General features: G+C 46.8%; 1 protein-coding gene across 1 annotated transcript in view; it reads right to left on the minus strand.

The window, feature by feature from the left end:
• Positions 1-22541, minus strand: part of slc16a4 (solute carrier family 16 member 4) — a 91561-nt gene that overhangs the window by 58477 nt on the left and 10543 nt on the right. Inside the window, exon 2 of the mRNA XM_045206899.1 lies at positions 9833-9978. Within this exon, the coding sequence (XP_045062834.1) occupies positions 9833-9855 (23 nt within the window). The 5' untranslated portion in view covers positions 9856-9978. The remainder of the gene's footprint in view (positions 1-9832; positions 9979-22541) is intronic.

The raw sequence follows: 22541 nt of genomic DNA on the forward strand, positions 1-22541 counted from the left end.
AGACTTGATTTTCCCCTATAATCCCTTCATAAATGACAATTTAATTAAACTGTTCAAAAAAATAAAGGGAACACTAAAATAACACATCCTAGATCTGAATGAATGAAATAATCTTATTAAATACTTTTTTCTTTACATAGTTGAATGTGCTGACAACAAAATCACACAAAAATTATTAATGGAAATCAAATGTATCTGTAACGATCCCTGCAGTCTGAGTCGGTTTCTGTCTGGGTATTAGTTTTTCTGCTCGGGATCTCCAGTTTCCCGAGGGTTCTGGAACGCTCCCTGCCTGGTTGCCGGGCAACGTTGCTAGGCGGGAGCTCTCTTGATTTCCGCACCTGCATCCCATCAGCAATCTGCACACCTGGTCCTGATCATCACCCTTCTTAGGCTCTGTCCTAACATCCATTCCCTGCCGGATCGTTAGCCATGAACAGTATGTTTGTCCGTGTATCAGCCTTGGAACTTCTAGCGTTAGTTTTGTTGTTTTGCACCTTTTTGACTTGCTGTATACTTACCTCCGTTTTGTTCTATCTGCAGTCACTCACCCGGAACCTTCACCCAACCTCTGCCTGATGGTCGGCGGCTGCCGAGCCATCATTGGACCTACCACTGCACCCTCAACAACCCATCCACGCCACCCGCTCTGTTCCCGGATTATTCAGCCTCACTGCGTGGATCTATTAAATAAACACTCACCTTTGTTTCAATTTACCTTGTCCTGGTCTGCTTCTGGGTTCTGGCTTAGTAAACCGTGACAGAACGATCCGGCCAGTAATGAACCCAGCGGACCTGGACTCTGTTCGCCATGCCATTACCCATCAGGAGAAGATGTTGGGCCATCATAGCACGGAGCTACAGGAGATCGCGTTAGCAGTTCGGAACCTTTCTACCGGTCTGACGGAGGTCCAGAACCAGCGCAAGTTTCCGGTGGAGGATCCACTACCGGTTTCACCCATCTCGCCTGCCGCTTCTGGAGCTGTGTCCTTCCGTGAGCCCAAGGTTCCGACGCCGGATAAATATGAGGGGGAGCTGGGAAGATGCCGTTCTTTCCTTATGCAGTGTGGGTTAGTGTTCGATCTACAGCCCTACTCTTATGCCACAGACAAGGCTAGGATAGCCTTTGTGATTGAGTTACTGCGTGGTCGAGCGCTGGAGTGGGCTTCAGCCGTTTGGGAACGACAAGACCCCTGCATGGCTTCATACCAGGGGTTCACGGCCGAGATGAGGAAGCTCTTCGACCATTCCGTCCGAGGGAGGGACGCAGCTAGGCGCCTGTTTTCGCTTCACCAAGGAACTCGCAGCGTGGCCGACTTCGTGATCGAGTTCAAGACGTTGGCTGTGGAGAGTGGGTGGAATGAGGAGTCTCTGCAAGCGGCCTTTTACCAGGGTCTGTCGGAGCAGCTCAAGGATGAGTTGATCTCCTATCCGGAGCCTAGTGACCTGGACAGCTTGGTAGCCTTGTCTATTCGGGTGGATAATCGAGTCCGAGAGCGAAGGAGGGAGAAGCAATGGGTTCCGTCCAATCGATCAGCTTCTCAGGTTCCAGTCGGGTCGGGGATTGGACCAGAATACGTCGATCATCGTCCACCACACAGGATTAGTGGAGAGGTCCTGTCTCCCGATTCTGAACCAATGCAAGTAGGGCGGCACGGGTTAACCAAGGAGGAACGCCAACTCAGACGTAGGACTAACTGTTGCCTCTACTGTGGTGGTTCGGGACATTACCTCGCCACCTGTTCCCGGCGGTCGTCAAACTGCGCGGCTCGCTAAAGTTGGGAGGACTTTTAGCGAGCCAGTTTCGACCTCTCAATACCTCTGTCAGACCCCGTTTCCCGGCTACCCTTATGAACAGGAATCAGAGCTTAGCGATTAACGCTTTGCTCGATTCAGGTGCCGATGGAAGCTTTCTTGATGCCGAGTTGGTGGAACAGCTGGGGCTTTCCAAGGAGCAATTGCCGGAAGCCATTGAAGCGACCACTCTGAACGGCAGTAGTCTGGCACGTATCACGATGAGGACTGAACCGGTTAAGATGCTGTTGTCGGGGAATCATTCGGAGATGATTTCATTCTTCATTCTGCCGTCTTCCCATGTTCCTCTGGTCCTTGGATACCCCTGGCTGAAGGAACACAATCCCACGTTCGATTGGGTGACGGGCAAGGTAACGAGTTGGAGCCTTGATTGTCATGCTAACTGTCTCAAGACTGTCTGTCCCCATTCGGTTCCCAGTCAGGTGATTGAGGCTAAACCCCCAGATTTGTCCCTGGTTCCCGAGACATATCACGATTTGGGGGAAGTGTTCAGTAAGCAGAAGGCTCTGTCACTCCCTCCCCACCGACCATATGATTGTGCCATCAACCTGTTCCCTGGAGCTGTCTACCCCAAGGGAAGGTTATACAGTATCTCCCGACCTGAACGTGAGGCTTTGGAGACCTACATCAAGGAGTCCCTAGCTGCTGGTCTCGTTCGTCCCTCGTCATCACCCCCTGGGGGGCAGGATTCTTCTTTGTGGGTAAGAAGGATGGCTCTCTTCGACCGTGTATTGATTATCGGGGGTTGAATGACATCACGGTCAAGAACAAGTATCCCCTGCCCTTGATGAGTTCTGCCTTCGACTCCTTACAGGGTGCTACGGTGTTCACCAAGCTAGACCTACGCAATGCGTATCACATGGTCCGGATCAGAGAGGGGGGACGAGTGGTTGACGGGTTTCAATACACCGATGGGTCACTCGAGTATCAGGTGATGCCGTTTGGACTGACCAATGCTCCAGCGGTATTCCAGAGTATGGTGAACGACGTCCTGAGAGATATGATCGGTCTCTTTGTGTTTGTTTACCTGGATGACATTCTGATCTTCTCGAAGGAACCTTCCGACCACGTCCAGCATGTCCGGCAGGTTCTGCAGCGATTGTTGGAGAATCGCCTGTTCGTGAAGGCCGAGAAGTGCGAGTTTCACGCCCACACGACATCCTTTCTCGGGTACATCATCTCCAGGGGAGAGATTAGGATGGACCAGGAGAAGGTTAGAGCGGTTCTGGAATGGGCCCAGCCCGGTACGAGATTGCAGCTCCAGAGATTTTTGGGGTTTGCGAATTTCTACCGCAGATTCATCCGGGATTACAGCCGTGTGGCCGCTCCGTTAACTGCCTTGACTTCCAGTATCAGGACCTTCAAGTGGAATCCGGAGGCGGATCGAGCATTTCTGGATTTGAAGAGGCGATTCACCAACGCACCGATTCTCTCTCAACCGGACACGGCCCGTCAGTTCGTCGTTGAAGTGGACGCGTCTGATGTGGGAGTTGGCGCCATCCTGTCGCAGCGATGCTCCACGGACAGTAAACTCCATCCCTGCGCCTACTACTCTCGTCGCCTTTCGCCTGCGGAGAGGAACTACGATGTGGGTAACCGGGAGCTTCTCGCGGTGAAACTTGCCTTGGAGGAGTGGCGCCACTGGTTGGAGGCGGAGCAACCGTTTATTGTCTGGACTGACCACAAGAATCTTGCTTACGTGCAATCGGCTAGACGTCTCAACTCCCCGTCAGGCCAGGTGGGCGTTGTTTTTCGGACGATTCAATTTTTCCCTGACGTTCCGACCTGGATCTAAGAACGGCAAGGCGGACGCCTTGTCCCGGATGTTCTCCAAGACGGAAGAGAGTGGGTCCAAGACCGAGACAATTCTCCCCCGGAACTGCGTCGTGGGAGCAGTTATGTGGAAGATTGAGGAGGAGGTGATGGCGGCCCTTCGGACGCAGCCCGGTCCCGGTAACGGTCCACCCGGTCGGTTGTTTGTGCCTGAGTCGGTTCGTCCTGCTGTCCTCAAATGGTCCCACGCCAGCAAGATGGCTTGTCACCCTGGCGTGGCTCGGACGATGGCGTTTCTTCGCAGACGTTTTTGGTGGCCTGCCATGGCCGAGGATACTCGGGGTTTTGTTGCTGCCTGTCCAGTGTGTGCGCAGAATAAGAGTGCCAATCGGCCCAGCTCTGGACTACTTCACCCCCTTCCTATTCCCCGGCGACCATGGTCGCATCTGGCCCTGGACTTTGTCACTGGGTTGCCCGCTTCTGAGGGGAACACGGTCGTTCTGACTATCGTGGACAGATTCAGCAAGTTCGCCCCACTTTGTGCCAATTGCCAAGCTTCCCTCTGCCTCGGAGACGTCCGAGATCCTGGTTAGGGGAGGTTTTCAGGGTCCACGGTTTGCCCAGTGATATCGTTTTCCGACCGTGGCCCTCAGTTTACCTCTGCTGTCTGGAAGTCCTTCTGTTTGGCCATTGGAGCTACAGTCAGTCTCACATCTGGGTTTCACCCCCAATCTAATGGTCAGGCGGAGAGAGCCAACCAGAAGATGGAATCCACGCTACGCTGCCTGGTCTCTTCCAACCCCACCTCCTGGGTCTCTCAGTTGCCTTGGGTTGAGTATGCCCACAATACTCTCCCCTACATCTGCCACTGGGATGTCTCCCTTCCAGTGCCTGTATGGCTACCAACCTCCCTTGTTCCCTTCTCAGGAGAAGGAGCTCTCAGTGCCCTCTGTTCAGGCCCATATTCGTCGTTGCCACCGGACCTGGCATCGGGCCAGAAAGGCACTCCTTAGAGTTTCGGACCGGTATCAGCTCCAGGCGAATCGTCGCCGGATCCCCGCTCCCACCTATACCATCGGAGATAGGGTCTGGTTGGCTACACGGGATCTTCCTTTACGGACTGAGTCTAGGAAGTTGTTACCGAAGTTCATTGGTCCGTTTGTGGTGGAGAAGGTGATCAATCCGGTGGCAGTTCGACTCAAACTACCGAGGACGCTCAGAGTCCATCCCACCTTTCATGTCTCCTGCCTCAAGCCTGTTTTCCTCAGTCCTCTGTTGCCTCCTCCGCCTCCTCCTCCTCCTCCTCGGATGATCGGAGGTGGTCCTGCCTACACGGTGCGACGCATCATGGATTCCAGACGGCGGGGCCGGGGTTTCCAGTATCTCGTGGACTGGGAGGGGTATGGTCCTGAAGAGAGGAGTTGGATTCCGCGGCGACAGATCCTAGATGCTGACCTCATTCGTGACTTCTACCGCCTCCATCCTGGCGCTCCGGGAGTCCGCCCGGTGGCGTTCGGTCGGAGGGGGTACTGTAACGATCCCTGCAGTCTGAGTCGGTTTCTGTCTGGGTATTAGTTTTTCTGCTCGGGATCTCCAGTTTCCCGAGGGTTCTGGAACGCTCCCTGCCTGGTTGCCGGGCAACGTTGCTAGGCGGGAGCTCTCTTGATTTCCGCACCTGCATCCCATCAGCAATCTGCACACCTGGTCCTGATCATCACCCTTCTTAGGCTCTGTCCTAACATCCATTCCCTGCCGGATCGTTAGCCATGAACAGTATGTTTGTCCGTGTATCAGCCTTGGAACTTCTAGCGTTAGTTTTGTTGTTTTGCACCTTTTTGACTTGCTGTATACTTACCTCCGTTTTGTTCTATCTGCAGTCACTCACCCGGAACCTTCACCCAACCTCTGCCTGATGGTCGGCGGCTGCCGAGCCATCATTGGACCTACCACTGCACCCTCAACAACCCATCCACGCCACCCGCTCTGTTCCCCGGATTATTCAGCCTCACTCGTGGATCTATTAAATAAACACTCACCTTTGTTTCAATTTACCTTGTCCTGGTCTGCTTCTGGGTTCTGGCTTAGTAAACCGTGACAGTATCAACCCATGGAGTTCTGGATTTGGAGTCACCCTCAAAATTAAAGTGGAAAACCACACTACAGGCTGATCCAACTTTGATGTAATGTCCTTAAAACAAGTCAAAATGAGGCTCAGTAGTGTGTGTGGCCTCCACGTGCCTGTATGACCTCCCTACAACGCCTGGGCATGCTCCTGATGAGGTGGTGGATGGTCTCCTGAGGGATCTCTTCCCAGACCTGGACTAAAGCATCCGCCAACTCCTGGACAGTCTGTGGTGCAACGTGGCGTTGGTGGATGGAGCGAGACATGATGTCCCAGATGTGCTCAATTGGATTCAGGTCTGGGGAACGGGCGGGCCAGTCCATAGCATCAATGCCTTCCTCTTGCAGGAACTGCTGACACACTCCAGCCACATGAGGTCTAGCATTGTCTTGCATTAGGAGGAACCCAGGGCCAACCGCACCAGCATATGGTCTCACAAGGGGTCTGAGGATCTCATCTCGGTACTTAATGGCAGTCAGGCTACCTCTGGCGAGCACATGGAGGGCTGTGCGGCCCCCCAAAGAAAGGCCACCCCACACCATGACTGACCCACCGCCAAACCGGTCATGCTGGAGGATGTTGCAGGCAGCAGAACGTTCTCCATGGCGTCTCCAGACTCTGTCACGTCTGTCACATGTGCTCAGTGTGAACCTGCTTTCATCTGTGAAGAGCACAGGGCGCCAGTGGCGAATTTGCCAATCTTGGTGTCCTCTGGCAAATGCCAAACGTCCTGCACGGTGTTGGGCTGTAAGCACAACCCCCACATGTGGACGTCGGGCCCTCATTCCATCCTCATGGAGTCTGTTTCTGACCGTTTGAGCAGACACATGCACATTTGTGGCCTGCTGGAGGTCATTTTGCAGGGCTCTGGCAGTGCTCCTCCTTGCACAAAGGCGGAGGTAGCAGTCCTGCTGCTGGGTTGTTGCCCTCCTACGGCCTCCTCCACGTCTCCTGATGTACTGGCCTGTCTCCTGGTAGCGCCTCCATGCTCTGGACACTATGCTGACAGACACAGCAAACCTTCTTGCCACAGCTCGCATTGATGTGCCATCCTGGATGAGCTGCACTACCTGAGCCACTTGTGTGGGTTGTAGACTCCGTCTCATGCTACCACTAGAGTGAAAGCACCGCCAGCATTCAAAAGTGACCAAAACATCAGCCAGGAAGCATAGGAACTGAGAAGTGGTCTGTGGTCACCACCTGCAAAACCAGTCCTTTATTGGGGGTGTCTTGCTAATTGCCTATAATTTCCACCTGTTGTCTATTCCATTTGCACAACAGCATGTGAAATGTATTGTCAATCAGTGTTGCTTCCTAAGTGGACAGTGATTTCACAGAAGTGTGATTGACTTGGAGTTACATTGTGTTGTTTAAGTGTTCCCTTTATTTTCTTGAGCAGTGTATAATCCACATAATAATTAACATTTCCTGTTGCTGCAGGATTATTTTTCCTGCTGTGGCAAAATGGCTCAAATTAAGATCCTACATCTGTACCTACAGCACAATAACATAGGCTACAGCTCACACTGGAGTGAGATTATTTTCAGCGCCACTTATACCAGATTGCATCAGCGTTGCAAACCGCAACTCTGTTTGGATGAATTCCATCACTCAAACGTTGAGAGGGGGTGAGCAGGCGATATAGTCATCGGTAAGCCAATAGCTCCGTTGGAAGACAAGCAAGCCCAGGCATTTAATGAACGATAATCAGGATTGGGAAACCCATAGAATTAAATAGTAATATAAAGTAATATAATAATCTATATGGGAATACATTGGCGAATGCTGAGGGAGAGAGAGAGAAAGAGAGAGAGCGAGAGAGAGAGAGAGAGAGAGAGAGAGCATGTGGCTTCTCAGTCATGTTGAGACTGGTCTACTACTATTGCTACTGGCTGCCTTGATAGAAACAACACAGTGATATGATTAAACAAAACTAAATGCTTTATACACTGAGTCATGAGGCATATACTGCTGTAGACTCTACACTATATACTGCTGTAGGCTCTACACTATAGACTGCTGTAGACGCTACACTGTAGACTGCTGTAGACTCTACACTATAGACTGCTGTAGGCTCTACACTATAGACTGCTGTAGGCTCTACACTATAGACTGCTGTAGGCTCTACACTATAGACTGCTGTAGGCTCTACACTATAGACTGCTGTAAACTCTACACTATAGACTGCTGTAGGCTCTACACTATATACTGCTGTAGGCTCTACACTATAGACTGCTGTAGACTCTACACTATAGACTGCTGTAGGCTCTACACTATAGACTGCTGTAGACTCTACACTATAGACTGCTGTAGGCTACACTATAGACTGCTGTAGGCTCTACACTGTAGACTGCTGTAGGCTCTACACTGTAGACTGCTGTAGGCTCTACACTATAGACTGCTGTAGACTCTACACTGTAGACTGCTGTAGACTGCTGTAGGCTCTACACTATAGACTGCTGTAGACTCTACACTATAGACTGCTGTAGGCTCTACACTGTAGACTGCTGTAGACTCTACACTATAGACTGCTGTAGACTCTACACTGTAGACTGCTGTAGACTCTACACTATAGACTGCTGTAGACTCTACACTATAGACTGTTGTAGACTCTACACTATAGACTGCTGTAGACTCTACACTATAGACTGCTGTAGGCTCTACACTATAGACTGTTGTAGACTCTACACTATAGACTGCTGTAGACTCTACACTATAGACTGTTGTAGACTCTACACTATAGACTGCTGTAGACTCTACACTATAGACTGCTGTAGACTCTACACTATAGACTGCTGTAGACTCTACACTATAGACTGCTGTAGGCTCTACACTATAGACTGTTGTAGACTACACTGTAGACTGCTGTAGACTCTACACTATAGACTGCTGTAGACTCTACACTATAGACTGCTGTAGGCTCTACACTATAATATAATATGCCATTTAGCAGACGCTTTTATCCAAAGCGACTTACAGTCATGCGTACATACATTTTACGTGGTCCCGGGAATCGAACCCACTACTCTGGCATTGCAAGCACCATGCTCTACACACTAAATGTGTTTTGTCCTACTTTTAGTTTTTTTTTATCCCATTAGCACCTCTCCGCAGGAGGCCTTTTGCCTCTTGGTAGGCCGTCATTGTAAATAAGAATCTGTTCTTAATTGACTTGCCTAGTTAAATAAAAGTAAAATAAATAAATAAAAGGTTAAATTAAGTAAAACAATAAAATGAGAGTCATGAGAGAGTTAAATGTTGCTCTTTACATCTGTGACCTCCCAACATGTGTCCGATACAGATCAGCAACGGATCATTTTTAAGAACTTTTTAAATCTACCACTGCTGTAGAAACAAGCGTTAAAGCCACACTCCTTAATTTGCGCATACCTTCAGAGTGGGCCACCAACAAAAATTATTATTTCAAGTCTAACACCACCGTGCAACTACTATCCACATAAAAAAAAAAAAATGTATTTAACCTTTATTTAACTAGGCAAGTCACATAGGCATTAGATCTGGGAATGTTTGTAACAGACTCATTAGAACATGACGCTGGTTATTTCAATGGTAAGGAATGTGTGTGTGTATGTGTGTATGTGTGTGCGTGAGTTAGGAATGAGACAGAACATGTACAGTTTCCATAGGTTAAAAGTGCTGAAGGAATGTGAATCATGTTCACTATGAGTGACACAGAGACACTAAGTACTGGGATGATGCGAAAACACTACAGAGAACATTCCAAGAAACACTTCAACAGACTTGACAGATTTACACTAGTTAGACATCAGTCATTTCTTCAAAAACAGAATGTAATATTTTGACAAGTAAATAGCTAAAGACACAAAGGACAGGTTAAAAGGACAGGTAGAAAGACAGCTGGAAGGACATGGGGAGTAGACGTGGAAGTACACATGGAAGGACAGGTAGAAGGACGGGTATAGTAGACATGGAAGGTCAGGTGGAAGGACAGGAGAAGGACAGGTAAAAGGACAGGTGAGGACAGGTGTAGTAGACGTGGAAGGTCAGGTGGAAGGACAGTTGGAAGGACAGGTGTAGTAGACGTGGAAGGTCAGGTGGAAGGACAGGTGGAAGGACAGGTAGAGGTGTACGGTGCTATACCTGTTGTGCTCTTTAGGTAGCATGGTGAAAGGCGGGCTGTGAAGCAGCAGAGAGAATTGAAAAGTGTCTACTGTCTATTGTAGTGTCATCCTCTGGTGTGTGGATAGGGAGATAGATCAACAGCTGTCTCGAGGTTAGTCTGGCACCTGTAACGACAAACAGACACACACAAGTTAGAAATAACATGACAATCACCCTTGCATAAGAGGGACTTTTCTGGTTCGATAAAGGTTCGATAAAAGTGAAAATCATGGCAACAGTGTTCAATCATTTGAAAATAAATTGGACAACCTAAGACTAAGGTTATCCTACCAACAGGACATTAAAAACTGTAATATCTTATGTTTCACAGAGTCGTGGCTGAACGACTATATGGATAACATACAGCTGGTGGGATATACGCTACATCGGCAGGATAGAACGGCTGACTCCGGTAAGACAAGGGGTGGCGGTCTGTGTATATTTGTAAACAAGAGCTGGTGCATAAAATCTAATACTAAGGAAGTCTCAAGGTTTTGCTCGCCTGAGGTAGAGTATCTCATGGTAAGCTGTAGACCACACTATTTACCAAGAGAGTTTTCATCTATATTTTTCGTAGCTGTCTATTTACCACCACAAACCGAGGCTGGCACTAAGATTGCACTCAATGAGCTGTATAAGGCCATAAGTAAACAGGAAAACGCTCATCCAGAGGCAGCGCTCCTAGTGGCCGGGGACTTTAATGCAGGGAAACTTAAATCCGTTCTACCTCATTTCTACCAGCATGTTAAATGTGCAACCAGAGGGAAAAAAAACTCTAGACCACCTTTACTCCACACACAGAGACACGTACAAAGCTCTCCCTACACGTCAATCGCTTTAGGGAACGGGCAGAAAAAATTAACGTTGATCTACGGAGGCAAAACAGACAATGTGGACTGACTGTAGGTCTATAACCTCTCACACAGCATTAATATTAACTCCTGCAGAATTGAGAATTTCTTGCAGTAAAATGATACACCAAATGTAGGCAAAATTTGGACTTGGGAACAGGAGTGGAGAAATATGATTTCTTTCTTTCAACATCTTCAGAGAATGCAAATGCACAGTTAGATACCGTCTGTAGAGGTGCTGTCTTTATCAGCATCATAAAAGCTGTTCAACCACATGAAATATGCATCCAAGCCGATCTGAAATCTTATCATAAACATGTTGGGTCATTTTCACAGCTTTCTATTTCCTTATATCCGGTCAAACTGATGTCATTTGGACATTTTACACAGAAAATCGTTCAAGATTTTTTTTGTGATTGCATTTTATCCCAGGTCCCTAAACATCTTTGCTCCGCGAAAGAAGCAGAGATGACAGAGAAAACTTTACCGATGTCAACTGGACTGAAGCATTAGTTTTATCGATTTATGACGTTATTCTGATGAGCAAGAGTTTATTTAGTCTTCTGGGGCAACATTTGACAGAAGAAAAGATGCATGTATAAATGCAACATGCAACAATTTCAAAGTTTTACTGAGTTGCAGTTCATATAAGGAAATCAGTCAATTTAAATACATTCATTAGGCCCTAATCTATGGATTTCACATGACTGGGAATACAGATATGCATCAATTGGTCACAGATACCTTCAAAAAAAGGTAGGGGCGTGGATCAGAAAACCTCTGGTGTGAGCACCATTTGCCTCATGCAGCGTGACACATCTCCTTCGCATAGAGTTGATCAGGCTGTTGATTGTGGCCTGTAGAATGTTGTCCCACTCCTCTTCAATGGCTGTGCGAAGTTGCTGGATATTAGCGGGAACTGGAACACACTGTCGTACATGTCGATCCAGAGCATCCCACACATTCTCAACGGGTGACATGTCTGGTGAGTATGCAGGCCATGGAAGAACTGGAAAACGTTCAGCTTCCAGCAATTGTGTACAGATCCTTGCGACATGGGGCCGTGCATTATCATGCTGAAACATGAGGTGATGGCGGCGGATGAATGGCACGACAATGGACCTCAGGATCTGGAGGCGGCTTATGGTAGAAAAATTAACATTACATTCTCTGGCAACAGCTTTGGTGGACATTCCTGCAGTCAGCTTGCCAATTGCACGCTCCCTCAGAACTGTGGCATTGAGTTGTGTGACAAAACTATACATTTTAGAGTGGCCTTTTATTGTCCCCAGCACCTGTGTAATGATCATGCTGTTTAATCAGCTTCTTGATATGCCACACCTGTCAGGTGGGTGGATTATCTTGGCAAAGGAGAAATGCTCACAAACAGGGATGTAAACAAATTTGTGCACAACATTTGAGAGAAATAAGCTTTCTGTGCGTATGGAACATTTCTGGGATCTTTTATTTCAGCTCATGAAACATAGGATCGACACTTTACATGTTGCATTTCTATTTTTGTTCATTAAAATTATAGACAAGTTGACTAACAAATAGCATACCAAAATGTCGGAATTTATAAGCAGAAACATATCTAAATCAGGCCCCCTTGTCAAAAAATCGTTACACCGTCTCCGACTGTAGCCTACAGCGCATTTTCTATATCAGTGGGTTAGGGTCGGGTGCGGGCCTCAGATTTTCACTTTATCACATATAGTCGGGCAGTTTCGGATTGGTTATTAGCAACTTTGGGCAGGTACGGGTGAACAAACTCGCGCACCACTAGTGCGTTTGTGTGTGTGCCTGAGGGGGAGGGAGGGTGCGCAAATGTATGTGTTTCCATCTTCCGTGTGGATAGCTAGCATATCTGGATAGCCAGCATATCCATCTTCCGTGTAGATAGCTAGCATATCTGGATAGCTAGCATATCCATCTTCCATGTAGATAGCTAGCATATCTGGATAGCTAGCATATCCATCTTCCGTGTAGATAGCTAGCATATCTGGATAGCTAGCATATCCATCTTCCGTGTAGATAGCTAGCATATCTGGATAGCTAACATATCCATCTTCCGTGTAAATAGCTAGCATATCTGGATAGCTAGCATATCCATCTTCCACATAGATATGCTAGCTGGGTTTTCTGTGCATCGGCAGGACAGAACAGCTAGGTCCGGTAAGATGAAGGGTGGGACCTAGGAAGAAATCTAGAGAGGAACCAGGCTATGAGGGGTGGTCAGTCCTCTTCTGGCTGTGCCGGGTGGAGATTATAAGAGTACATGGCCATTTAAAGTTGGCTGGGTTTTCTGTGCATCGGCAGGCCAGAACAGCTACGTCCGGTAAGACGGCATTGAGGAGTATACCACCTCAGGCACCGGCTTCATCAATAAGTGCATCGACGACGTCATCCCCACAGTGACCGTACGTACATATCCCAACCAGAAGCCGTGCAACATGGCAACATCCGCACCAAGCTAAAGGCTAGAGCTGCCGCTTTCAAGGAGCAGGACACTAATCCGGACGCCTATAAGAAATCCCACTATGCCCTCAGACGAAACAGGAAAGCGTCAATAAAGGACTAAGATTGAATCCTACTACACCGGCTCTGACGCTCGTCGGATGTGGCAGGGCTTGTAAACCCATTATGGACTACAAATGGGAAACCCAGCCGCGAGCTGCCCAGTGACGCGAGCCTACCAGATGGGCTAAATGCCTTTTATGCTCGCTTCGAGGCAAGCAACACTGAAGCATGCATGAGAGCACCAGCTGTTCCGGACGACTGTGTGGTCATGCTCTCCGTAGCCGATGTGAGCAAGACCTTTAAACAGGTCAACATTCACAAGGCCGCGGGGCCAGACGGATTACCAGGACGTGTACTCAGAGCATGCGCGGACCAACTGGCAAGTGTCTTCACTGACATTTTCAACCACTCCCTGACCAAATCTGCAATACCTATATGTTTCAAGCAGACCACCATAGTCCCTGTGCCCAAGAGAGCGAAGGCAACCTGCCTAAATGACTACCGCCCTGTAGCACTCACGTCGGTAGCCATGAAGTGCTTTGAAAGGCTGGTCATGGCTCACATCAACACCACCATCCCGGAAACCCTAGACACACTCCAATTCGCATACCGCCCCAACAGATCCACAGATGACGCAATTTCAATCGCACTCCACACTGCCCTTTCCCACCTGAACAAAAGGACCACCTATGTGAGAATACTGTTCATTGACTACAGCTTAGCGTTCAACACCATAGTGCCCTCCAAGCTCATCATTAAGCTAAGGACCCTGGGACTGAACACCTCCCTCTGCAACTAGATCCTGGACTTCCTGACGGGCCGACCCCAGGTGGTAACGGTAGGCAACAACACATCTGCCACGCTGATCCTCAACACGGGGGCCCCTCAGGGGTGCGTGCTTAGTCCCCTCCTGTACCCTCTGTTCACCCACGACTGCGTGGCCAAGCACGACGTCAACACCATCATTAAGTTTGCTGACGACACAACGGTGGTAGGCCCCCCTTTGTTTTTACACTGCTGCTACTCGCTGTTTATTATCTATGCATAGTCACTTTACCCCTACATACATGTACAAATTACGTCGACTAACCTGTACGAACCTGTGGTTCGGCAGGTAGCTTAGTGGTTAAGAGCGTTGTGCCAGTAACCGAAAGGTCGCTGGTTCTAATCCCCGAGCCGACTAGGTGAAAAATATGTCGATGTGCCCTTGAGCAAGGCACTTAACCCTAATTGCTCATGTAAGTCGCTCTGGATAAGAGCGTCTGCTAAATGACTAAAATGTAAAATGTAAATGTACCACCGCACATTGACTTGGTACCGGTACCCCCCTGTATATAGCCTCATTATTGTTATTCTAATGTTCCTTACTTTAGTTTATTTTGTAAATATTTTCTTAACTCTATTTTCTTAAAACTGCATTGTTGGTTTAGTCAGCATTTCACGGTAAAGTCTACACCAGTTGTATTCGGAGCATGTGACAAATAAAATGTGATTTTATTTGAAAATTTGATTTGATTTGATAGCTAGCATATCTGGATAGCTAGCATATCTGGATAGCTAGCATATCTGGATAGCTAGCATATCTGGATAGTTATCATATCCATATTGACGCAAAAGCATCAAAAACAGGGGCAAAGTGCTTTTTTACCAATTTGCCTCATCATTTGTCAACTCGCTAACTATTTATCCTTCATATCTGAGTGCCGCTGCAGGCTCTGTGTGTGTCTTGACCAATCAGATTCACGGAAAATCGCAGATCACGGGGGCCGGGCACAACGCACAAAGCTGAAGGCGCGCTCTCCACTTTCCTTGGCTATACAAAGGTTAGGGAAATGAGGTAATAACTTGGTTATACACAGGGGGTACCAGTACAGAGTCAATGTGCAGGGATACGAGGTAATTGAGGTAGATACAGTTGAAGTCGGAAGTTTACATACACTTAGGTTGGAGTCATTAAAACTTGTTTTTCAACCACTCCACAAATTTCTTGTTAACAAATTATAGTTTTGGCAAGTCGGTTAGGACATCTACTTTGTGCATGACACAAGTAATTTTTCCAACAATTGTTTACAGACATATTATTTCACTTAAAATGCACTGTATCACAATTCCAGTGGGTCAGAAGTTTACATACACTAAGTTGACTGTGCCTTTAAACAGCTTAGAAAATTCCAGAAAATGATGTCATGTCTTTAGAAGCTTCTGATAGGCTAATTGACATCATTTGAATCAATTGGAGGTGTACCTGTGGATGTATTTCAAGGCCTACCTTCAAAATCAATGCCTCTTTGCTTGACATCATGGGAAAATCAAAAGAAATCAGCCAAGACCTCAGAAAAGAAATTGTAGACCTCCACAAGTCTGGTTCATCCTTGGGAGCAATTTCCAAACGCCTGAAGGTACCATGTTCATCTGTACAAACAATAGTATGCAAGTATAAACACCATAAACAAAAATAGAACTGTTTGGCCATAATGACCATCGTTATGTTTGAAGGAAAAAGGGGGATGTTTGCATGCCGAAGAACACCATCCTAACCATGAAGCACGGGGGTGGCAGCATCATGCTGTGGGGGTGCTTTGCTGCAGGAGGGACTGGTGCACTTCACAAAATAGATGGCATCATGAGGAAGGAAAATTATGTGGATATCTTGAAGCAACATCTCAAGACATCAGTCAGGAAGTTAAAGCTTGGTCGCAAATGTGTCTTCCAAATGGACAATGACCCCAAGCATACTTCCAAAGTTGTAGCAAAATGGCTTAAGGACAACAAAGTCAAGGTATTGGAGTGGCCATCACAAAGCCCTGACCTCAATCCTATAGAACATTTGTGGGTAGAACTGAAAAAGCATGTGCGAGCAAGGAGGCCTACAAACCTGACTCAGTTACACCAGCTCTGTCAGGAGGAATGGGCCAAAATTCACCCAACTTATTGTGTGAAACTTGTGGAAGGCTACCCGAAATGTTTGGAATGTGATAAAATAAATAAAAGCTTAAATAAATCATTCTCTCTACTATTATTCTGACATTTCACATTCTTAAAATAAAGGGGTGATCCTAACTGACCTAAGACAGGGACGTTTTACTAGAATTAAATGACAGGAATTGTGAAAAACTGAGAGTGAATGTAATTGGCTAAGGTGTATTTAAACTTCCGACTTCAACTGTATGTATATATAGGGTTAAAGTGACTAGGCAAAAGGATAGATAATAAACAGTAGCAGCAGCGTACAGTGCCTTCACACCTCTTGACTTTTTCCAAATGTTGTTGTTACAGGAAAACCTGGTTCAGTCTGCTTTCCACCAGACATTGGGAGATGAATTCACCTTTCAGCAGGACAATAACCTAAAACACAAGGCCAAATCTACACTGGAGTTGCTTACCAAGAAGACAGTGAATGTTCCTGAGTGGCCGAATTTCAGTTTTAACTTAAATCTACTTGAAAATCTATGGCAAGACCTGAATATACAGTGAGGGAAAAAAGTATTTGATCCCCTGCTGATTTTGTACGTTTGCCCACTGACAAAGAAATGATCAGTCTATAATTTCAATGGTAGGTTTATTTGAACAGTGAGAGACAGAATAACAACAAAAAAATCAGAAAAGATTTCTGTCTCCCAGGTGTCTTTTATACAGGTAACGAGCTGAGATTAGGAGCACATTCTTAAAGGGAGTGCTCCTAATCTCAGCTTGTTACCTGTATAAAAGACACCTGTCCACAGAAGCAATCAATCAGACTCTCATGGCCAAGACCAAAGAGCTCTCCAAGGATGTCAGGGACAAGATTGTAGACCTACACAAGGCTGGAATGGGCTACAAGACCATCGCCAAGCAGCTTGGTGAGAAGGTGACAACAGTTGGTGCAATGGAAGAAACACAAAATAACTGTCAATCTCCCTCGGCCTGGGGCTCCATGCAAGATCTCACCTCGTGGAGATGCAATGATCATGAGAACGGCGAGGAATCAGCCCAGAACTACACGGGAGGATCTTGTCAATGATCTCAAGGCAGCTGGGACCATAGTCACCAAGAAAACAATTGGTAACACACTACGCCGTGAAGGACTGAAATCCTGCAGCGCCCGCAAGGTCCCCCTGCTCAAGAAAGCACATATACAGGCCCGTCTGAAGTTTGCCAATGAACATCTGAATGATTCAGAGGAGAACTGGGTGAAAGTGTTGTGGGCAGATGAGACCAAAATCGAGCTCTTTGGCATCAACTCAACTCACCGTGTTTGGAGGAGGAAGAATGCTGCCTATGACCCCAAGAACACCATCCCTACCGTCAAACATGGAGGTGGAAACATTATGCTTTGGGGGTGTTTTTCTGCTAAGGGGACAGGACAACTTCACCGCATCAAAGGGACGATGGACGGGGCCATGTACCGTCAAATCTTGGGTGAGAACCTCCTTCCCTCAGCCAGGGCATTGAAAATGGGTCGTGGATGGTTATTCCAGCATGACAATGACCCAAAACACACGGCCAAGGCAACAAAGGAGTGGCTCAAGAATAAGCACATTAAGGTCCTGGAGTGGCCTAGCCAGTCTCCAGACCTTAATCCCATAGAAAATCTGTGGAGGGAGCTGAAGTTTCGAGTTGCCAAACGTCAGCCTCGAAACCTTAATGACTTGGAGAAGATCTGCAAACTTCCGACTTCAACTGTATATTTTTGTTTAGTATATATACAATCTATGGTTGGACCTATGGGGGAATTTAGGATGAGCCTCTGGGAATTATTTCTTCAGCCTTTAGGGTTCGACTTCAACTGTATATTAATATAAACCCATCCACCAGTGATGCTATCTCTTTCATCGTTACCCAACACTTAGGTTTACCTCCACTGTACTCATATCCTTCCATATCCTTGTCTGTACATAATGCCCTGAATCTATTCTACAACGCCCGGAAATCTGCCCCTTTTTTTCTCTGTACCCAACGCACCAGAAGACCAGTTCTTAAAGCCTTTAGCCGTATCCTTATTCTACTCCTCCTCTGTTCCTCTGGTGATGTAGAGGTTAACCCAGGCCCTATAGCCCCCAGTATCACTCCTACTCCCCAGGCGTTATCATTTGTTGACTTCTGTAACCGTAAAAGCCTTGGTTTCTTGCACGTTAACATCCGAAGCCTCCTACCTAAGTTTGAGTTATTCACTGCATTAGCACACTCCGCCAACCCTGATGTTCTAGCAGTGTCTGAATCCTGGCTTAGGAAGGCCACCAAAAATTCTGAAATTTCCATCCCCAACTACAACATTTTCCGTCTCGATAGAACTGCCAAAGGGGGTGGGGTTGTAATCTACTGTAGAGATAGCCTGCAGAGCTCTATCATACTATCCAGGTCTGTGCCCAAACAGTTTGAGCTTCTACTTCTAAAGATCCACCTTTCCAGAAATAAGTCTCTCACTGTTGCCGCTTGCTACAGACCTCCCTCAGCCCTGAGCTGTGCCCTGGACACCATATGTGAACTGATTGCCCCCCATCTATCCTCAGAGTTCATACTGCTTGGTGACCTAAACTGGGATAGGCTTAACACCCCGGCCAACCTACAATATAAACTAGATGCCCTCAATCTCACACAAATTATCAACGAACCTACCAGGTACAACCCTAAATCTGTAAACATGGGCACCCTCATAGATATCATCCTGACAAATTTACCCTCTAAATACACCTCCGCTGTCTTCAACCAGGATCTCAGCGATCACTGCCTTATTGCCTGCATCTGTAATGGGTCCGCGGTCAAACGACCACCCCTCATCACTGTCAAACGCTCCCTAAAACACTTTAGCGAGCAGGCCTTTCTAATTGACCTGGCCCGGGTGTCCTGGATGGATATTGACCTCATTCCGTCATTAGAGGATGCCTGGTTGTTCTTTAAAAGTGCTTTCCTCTCAATCTTAAATAAGCATGCCCCATTCAAAAACTTCAGGACTAAGAACAGATATAGCCCCTTGTTCTCCTCAGACTTGACTGCCCTTGACCAGCACAAAAACATCCTGTGGCGTACTGCATTAGCATCGAACAGCCCCCGCGATATGCAACTTTTCAGGGAAGTCAGGAACCAATATACACAATCAGTTAGGAAAGCAAAGGCTAGCTTTTTCAAACAGAAATGTGCATCCTGTAGCACTAACTCCAAAATGTTTTGGGACACTGTAAAGTCCATAGAGAATAAGAGCACCTCCTCCCAACTTCCCACTGCACTGAGGCTAGGAAACACTGTCACCACCGATAAATCTACAATAATCGAGAATTTCAACAAGCATTTTGCTTCGGCTGGCCATGCTTTCCAACTGGCTACCACTACCCCGGCCACCAGCTCTGCACCCTCCACTGCAACTTCCCCATGCCCCCCCGCTTCTCTTTTACACAAATTCAGACAGCTGATGTTCTGAAAGACCTGAAAAATCTGGACCCCTAGAAATCAGCTGGGATAGACAATCTGGACCCTTTCTTTCTAAAATTAGCCGCCGAAATTGTCGCAACCCCTATTACTAGCCTGTTCAACCTCTCTTTCGTAACGTCTGAGATCCCCAGAGATTGGAAAGCTGCCGCGGTCATCCCCCTCTTCAAAGGGGGTGACACTCTAGATCCAAACTGTTATAGACCTACAGTGGGGAAAAAAGTATTTAGTCAGCCACCAATTGTGCATGTTCTCCCACTTAAAAAGATGAGAGAGGCCTGTAATTTTCATCATAGGTACACGTCAACTATGACAGACAAATTGAGGAAAAAAAATCCAGAAAATCACATTGTAGGATTTTTAATGAATTTATTTGCAAATTATGGTGGAAAATAAGTATTTGGTCACCTACAAACAAGCAAGATTTCTGGCTCTCACAGACCTGTAACTTCTTCTTTAAGAGGCTCCTCTGTCCTCCACTCGTTACCTGTATTAATGGCACCTGTTTGAACTTGTTATCAGTATAAAAGACACCTGTCCACAACCTCAAACAGTCACACTCCAAACTCCACTATGGCCAAGACCAAAGAGCTGTCAAAGGACACCAGAAACAAAATTGTAGACCTGCACCAGGCTGGGAAGACTGAATCTGCAATAGGTAAGCAGCTTGGTTTGAAGAAATCAACTGTGGGAATATTATTAGGAAATGGAAGACATACAAGACCACTGATAATCTCCCTCGATCTGGGGCTCCACGCAAGATCTCACCCCGTGGGGTCAAAATGATCACAAGAACGGTGAGCAAAAATCCCAGAACCACAGTGAATGACCTGCAGAGAGCTGGGACCAAAGTAACAAAGCCTACCATCAGTAACACACTACGCCGCCAGGGACTCAAATCCTGCAGTGCCAGACGTGTCCCCCTGCTTAAGCCAGTACATGTCCAGGCCCGTCTGAAGTTTGCTAGAGTGCATTTGGATGATCCAGAAGAGGATTGGGAGAATGTCATATGGTCAGATGAAACCAAAATATATATTTTTGGTAAAAACTCAACTCGTCGTGTTTGGAGGACAAAGAATGCTGAGTTGCATCCAAAGAACACCATACCTACTGTGAAGCATGGGGGTGGAAACATCATGCTTTGGGGCTGTTTTTCTGCAAAGGGACCAGGACGACTGATCCGTGTAAAGGAAAGAATGAATGGGGAGTGAAAACCTCCTTCCATCAGCAAGGGCATTGAAGATGAAACGTGGCTGGGTCTTTCAGCATGACAATGATCCCAAACACACCGCCCGGGCAACGAAGGAGTGGCTTCGTAAGAAGCATTTCAAGGTCCTGGAGTGGCCTAGCCAGTCTCCAGATCTCAACCTCATAGAAAATCTTTGGAGGGAGTTGAAAGTCCTTGTTGCCCAGCGACAGCCCCAAAACATCACTGCTCTAGAGGGGATCTGCATGGAGGAATGGGCCAAAATACCAGCAACAGTGTGTGAAAACCTTGTGAAGACTTACAGAAAACATTTGACCTGTGTCATTGCCAACAAAGGGTATATAACAAAGTATTGAGAAACTTTTGTTATTGACCAAATACTTATTTTCCACCATAATTTGCAAATAAATTCATAAAAAATCCTACAATGTGATTTTCTGGATTTTTTTTTCTCATTTTGTCTGTCATAGTTGACATGTACCTATGATGAAAATTACAGGCCTCTCTCATCTTTTTAAGTGGGAGAACTTGCACAATTGGTGGCTGACTAAATACTTTTTATCCCCACTGTATATCCATCCTGCCCTGCCTTTCGAAAGTTTTTGAAAGCCAAGTTAACAAACAGATCACCGACCATTTCGAATCCCACCGTACCTTCTCCACTATGCAATCTGGTTTCCGAGCTGGTCATGAGTGCACCTCAGCCACGCTCAAGGTCCTAAACGATATTATAACCGTGATCGATAAAAGACTGTACTGCACAGCCGTCTTCATCGACCTGGCCAAGGCTTTCGACTCTGTCAACCACTGCATTCTTATTGGCAGACTAAATAGCCTTGGTTTTTCAAATGACTGCTTCGCCTGGTTCACCAACTACTTCTCAGATAGAGTTCAATGTGTCAAATCGGAGGGCCTGTTGTCTGGACATCTGGCAGACTCTATGGGGGTGCCACAGGGTTAAATTCTCGGGCCGACTCTATTCTCTGTGTATATCAATTATGTTGCTCTTGCTGCTGGTGACGCTCGGATCCACCTCTATGCGGACAACACCATTTTGTATACATCTGGCCCTTCATTGGACACTGTGTTAACAAACCTCCAAACGAGCTTCAACGCCATACAACACTCCTTCCGTAGCCTCCAACTGCTCTTAAACACTAGTAAAACTAATGCATGCTCTTCAACCGTACGCTGCTTGCACCCGCCCACCCGACTAGAATCACTACTCTCGGCGGGTCTGACCTAGAGTATGTGGACAACTACAAATACCTAGGTGTCTGGTTAGACTGTAAACTCTCCTTCCAGACTTACATTAAGCATCTCCAATCAAAAGTTAGATCTAGAATCGGCTTCCTATTTCGTAACAAATCAAATCAAATTTTATTGGCCACATGCGCCGAATACAACAGGTGCAGACATTACAGTGAAATGCTTACTTACAGCCCTTAACCAACAGTGCATTTATTTTTAATAAAAAAAGTAGAATAAAACAAAAAAGTGTTGAGAAAAAAAGAGCAGAAGTAAAATAAAATAACAGTAGGGAGGCTATATATACAGGAGGGTACCAGTGCAGTCAATGTGCGGGGGCACCGGCTAGTTGAGATAGTTGTAGTAATATGTACATGTGGGTAGAGTTAAAGTGATTATGCATAAATAATTAACAGAGTAGCAGCAGCGTAAAATGATGGGGTGGGGGGGGCAGTGCAAA

Source organism: Coregonus clupeaformis, chromosome 24 (genome assembly GCF_020615455.1).
Source record: "Coregonus clupeaformis isolate EN_2021a chromosome 24, ASM2061545v1, whole genome shotgun sequence".
NCBI classification, from domain to species: Eukaryota; Metazoa; Chordata; class Actinopteri; order Salmoniformes; family Salmonidae; genus Coregonus; species Coregonus clupeaformis.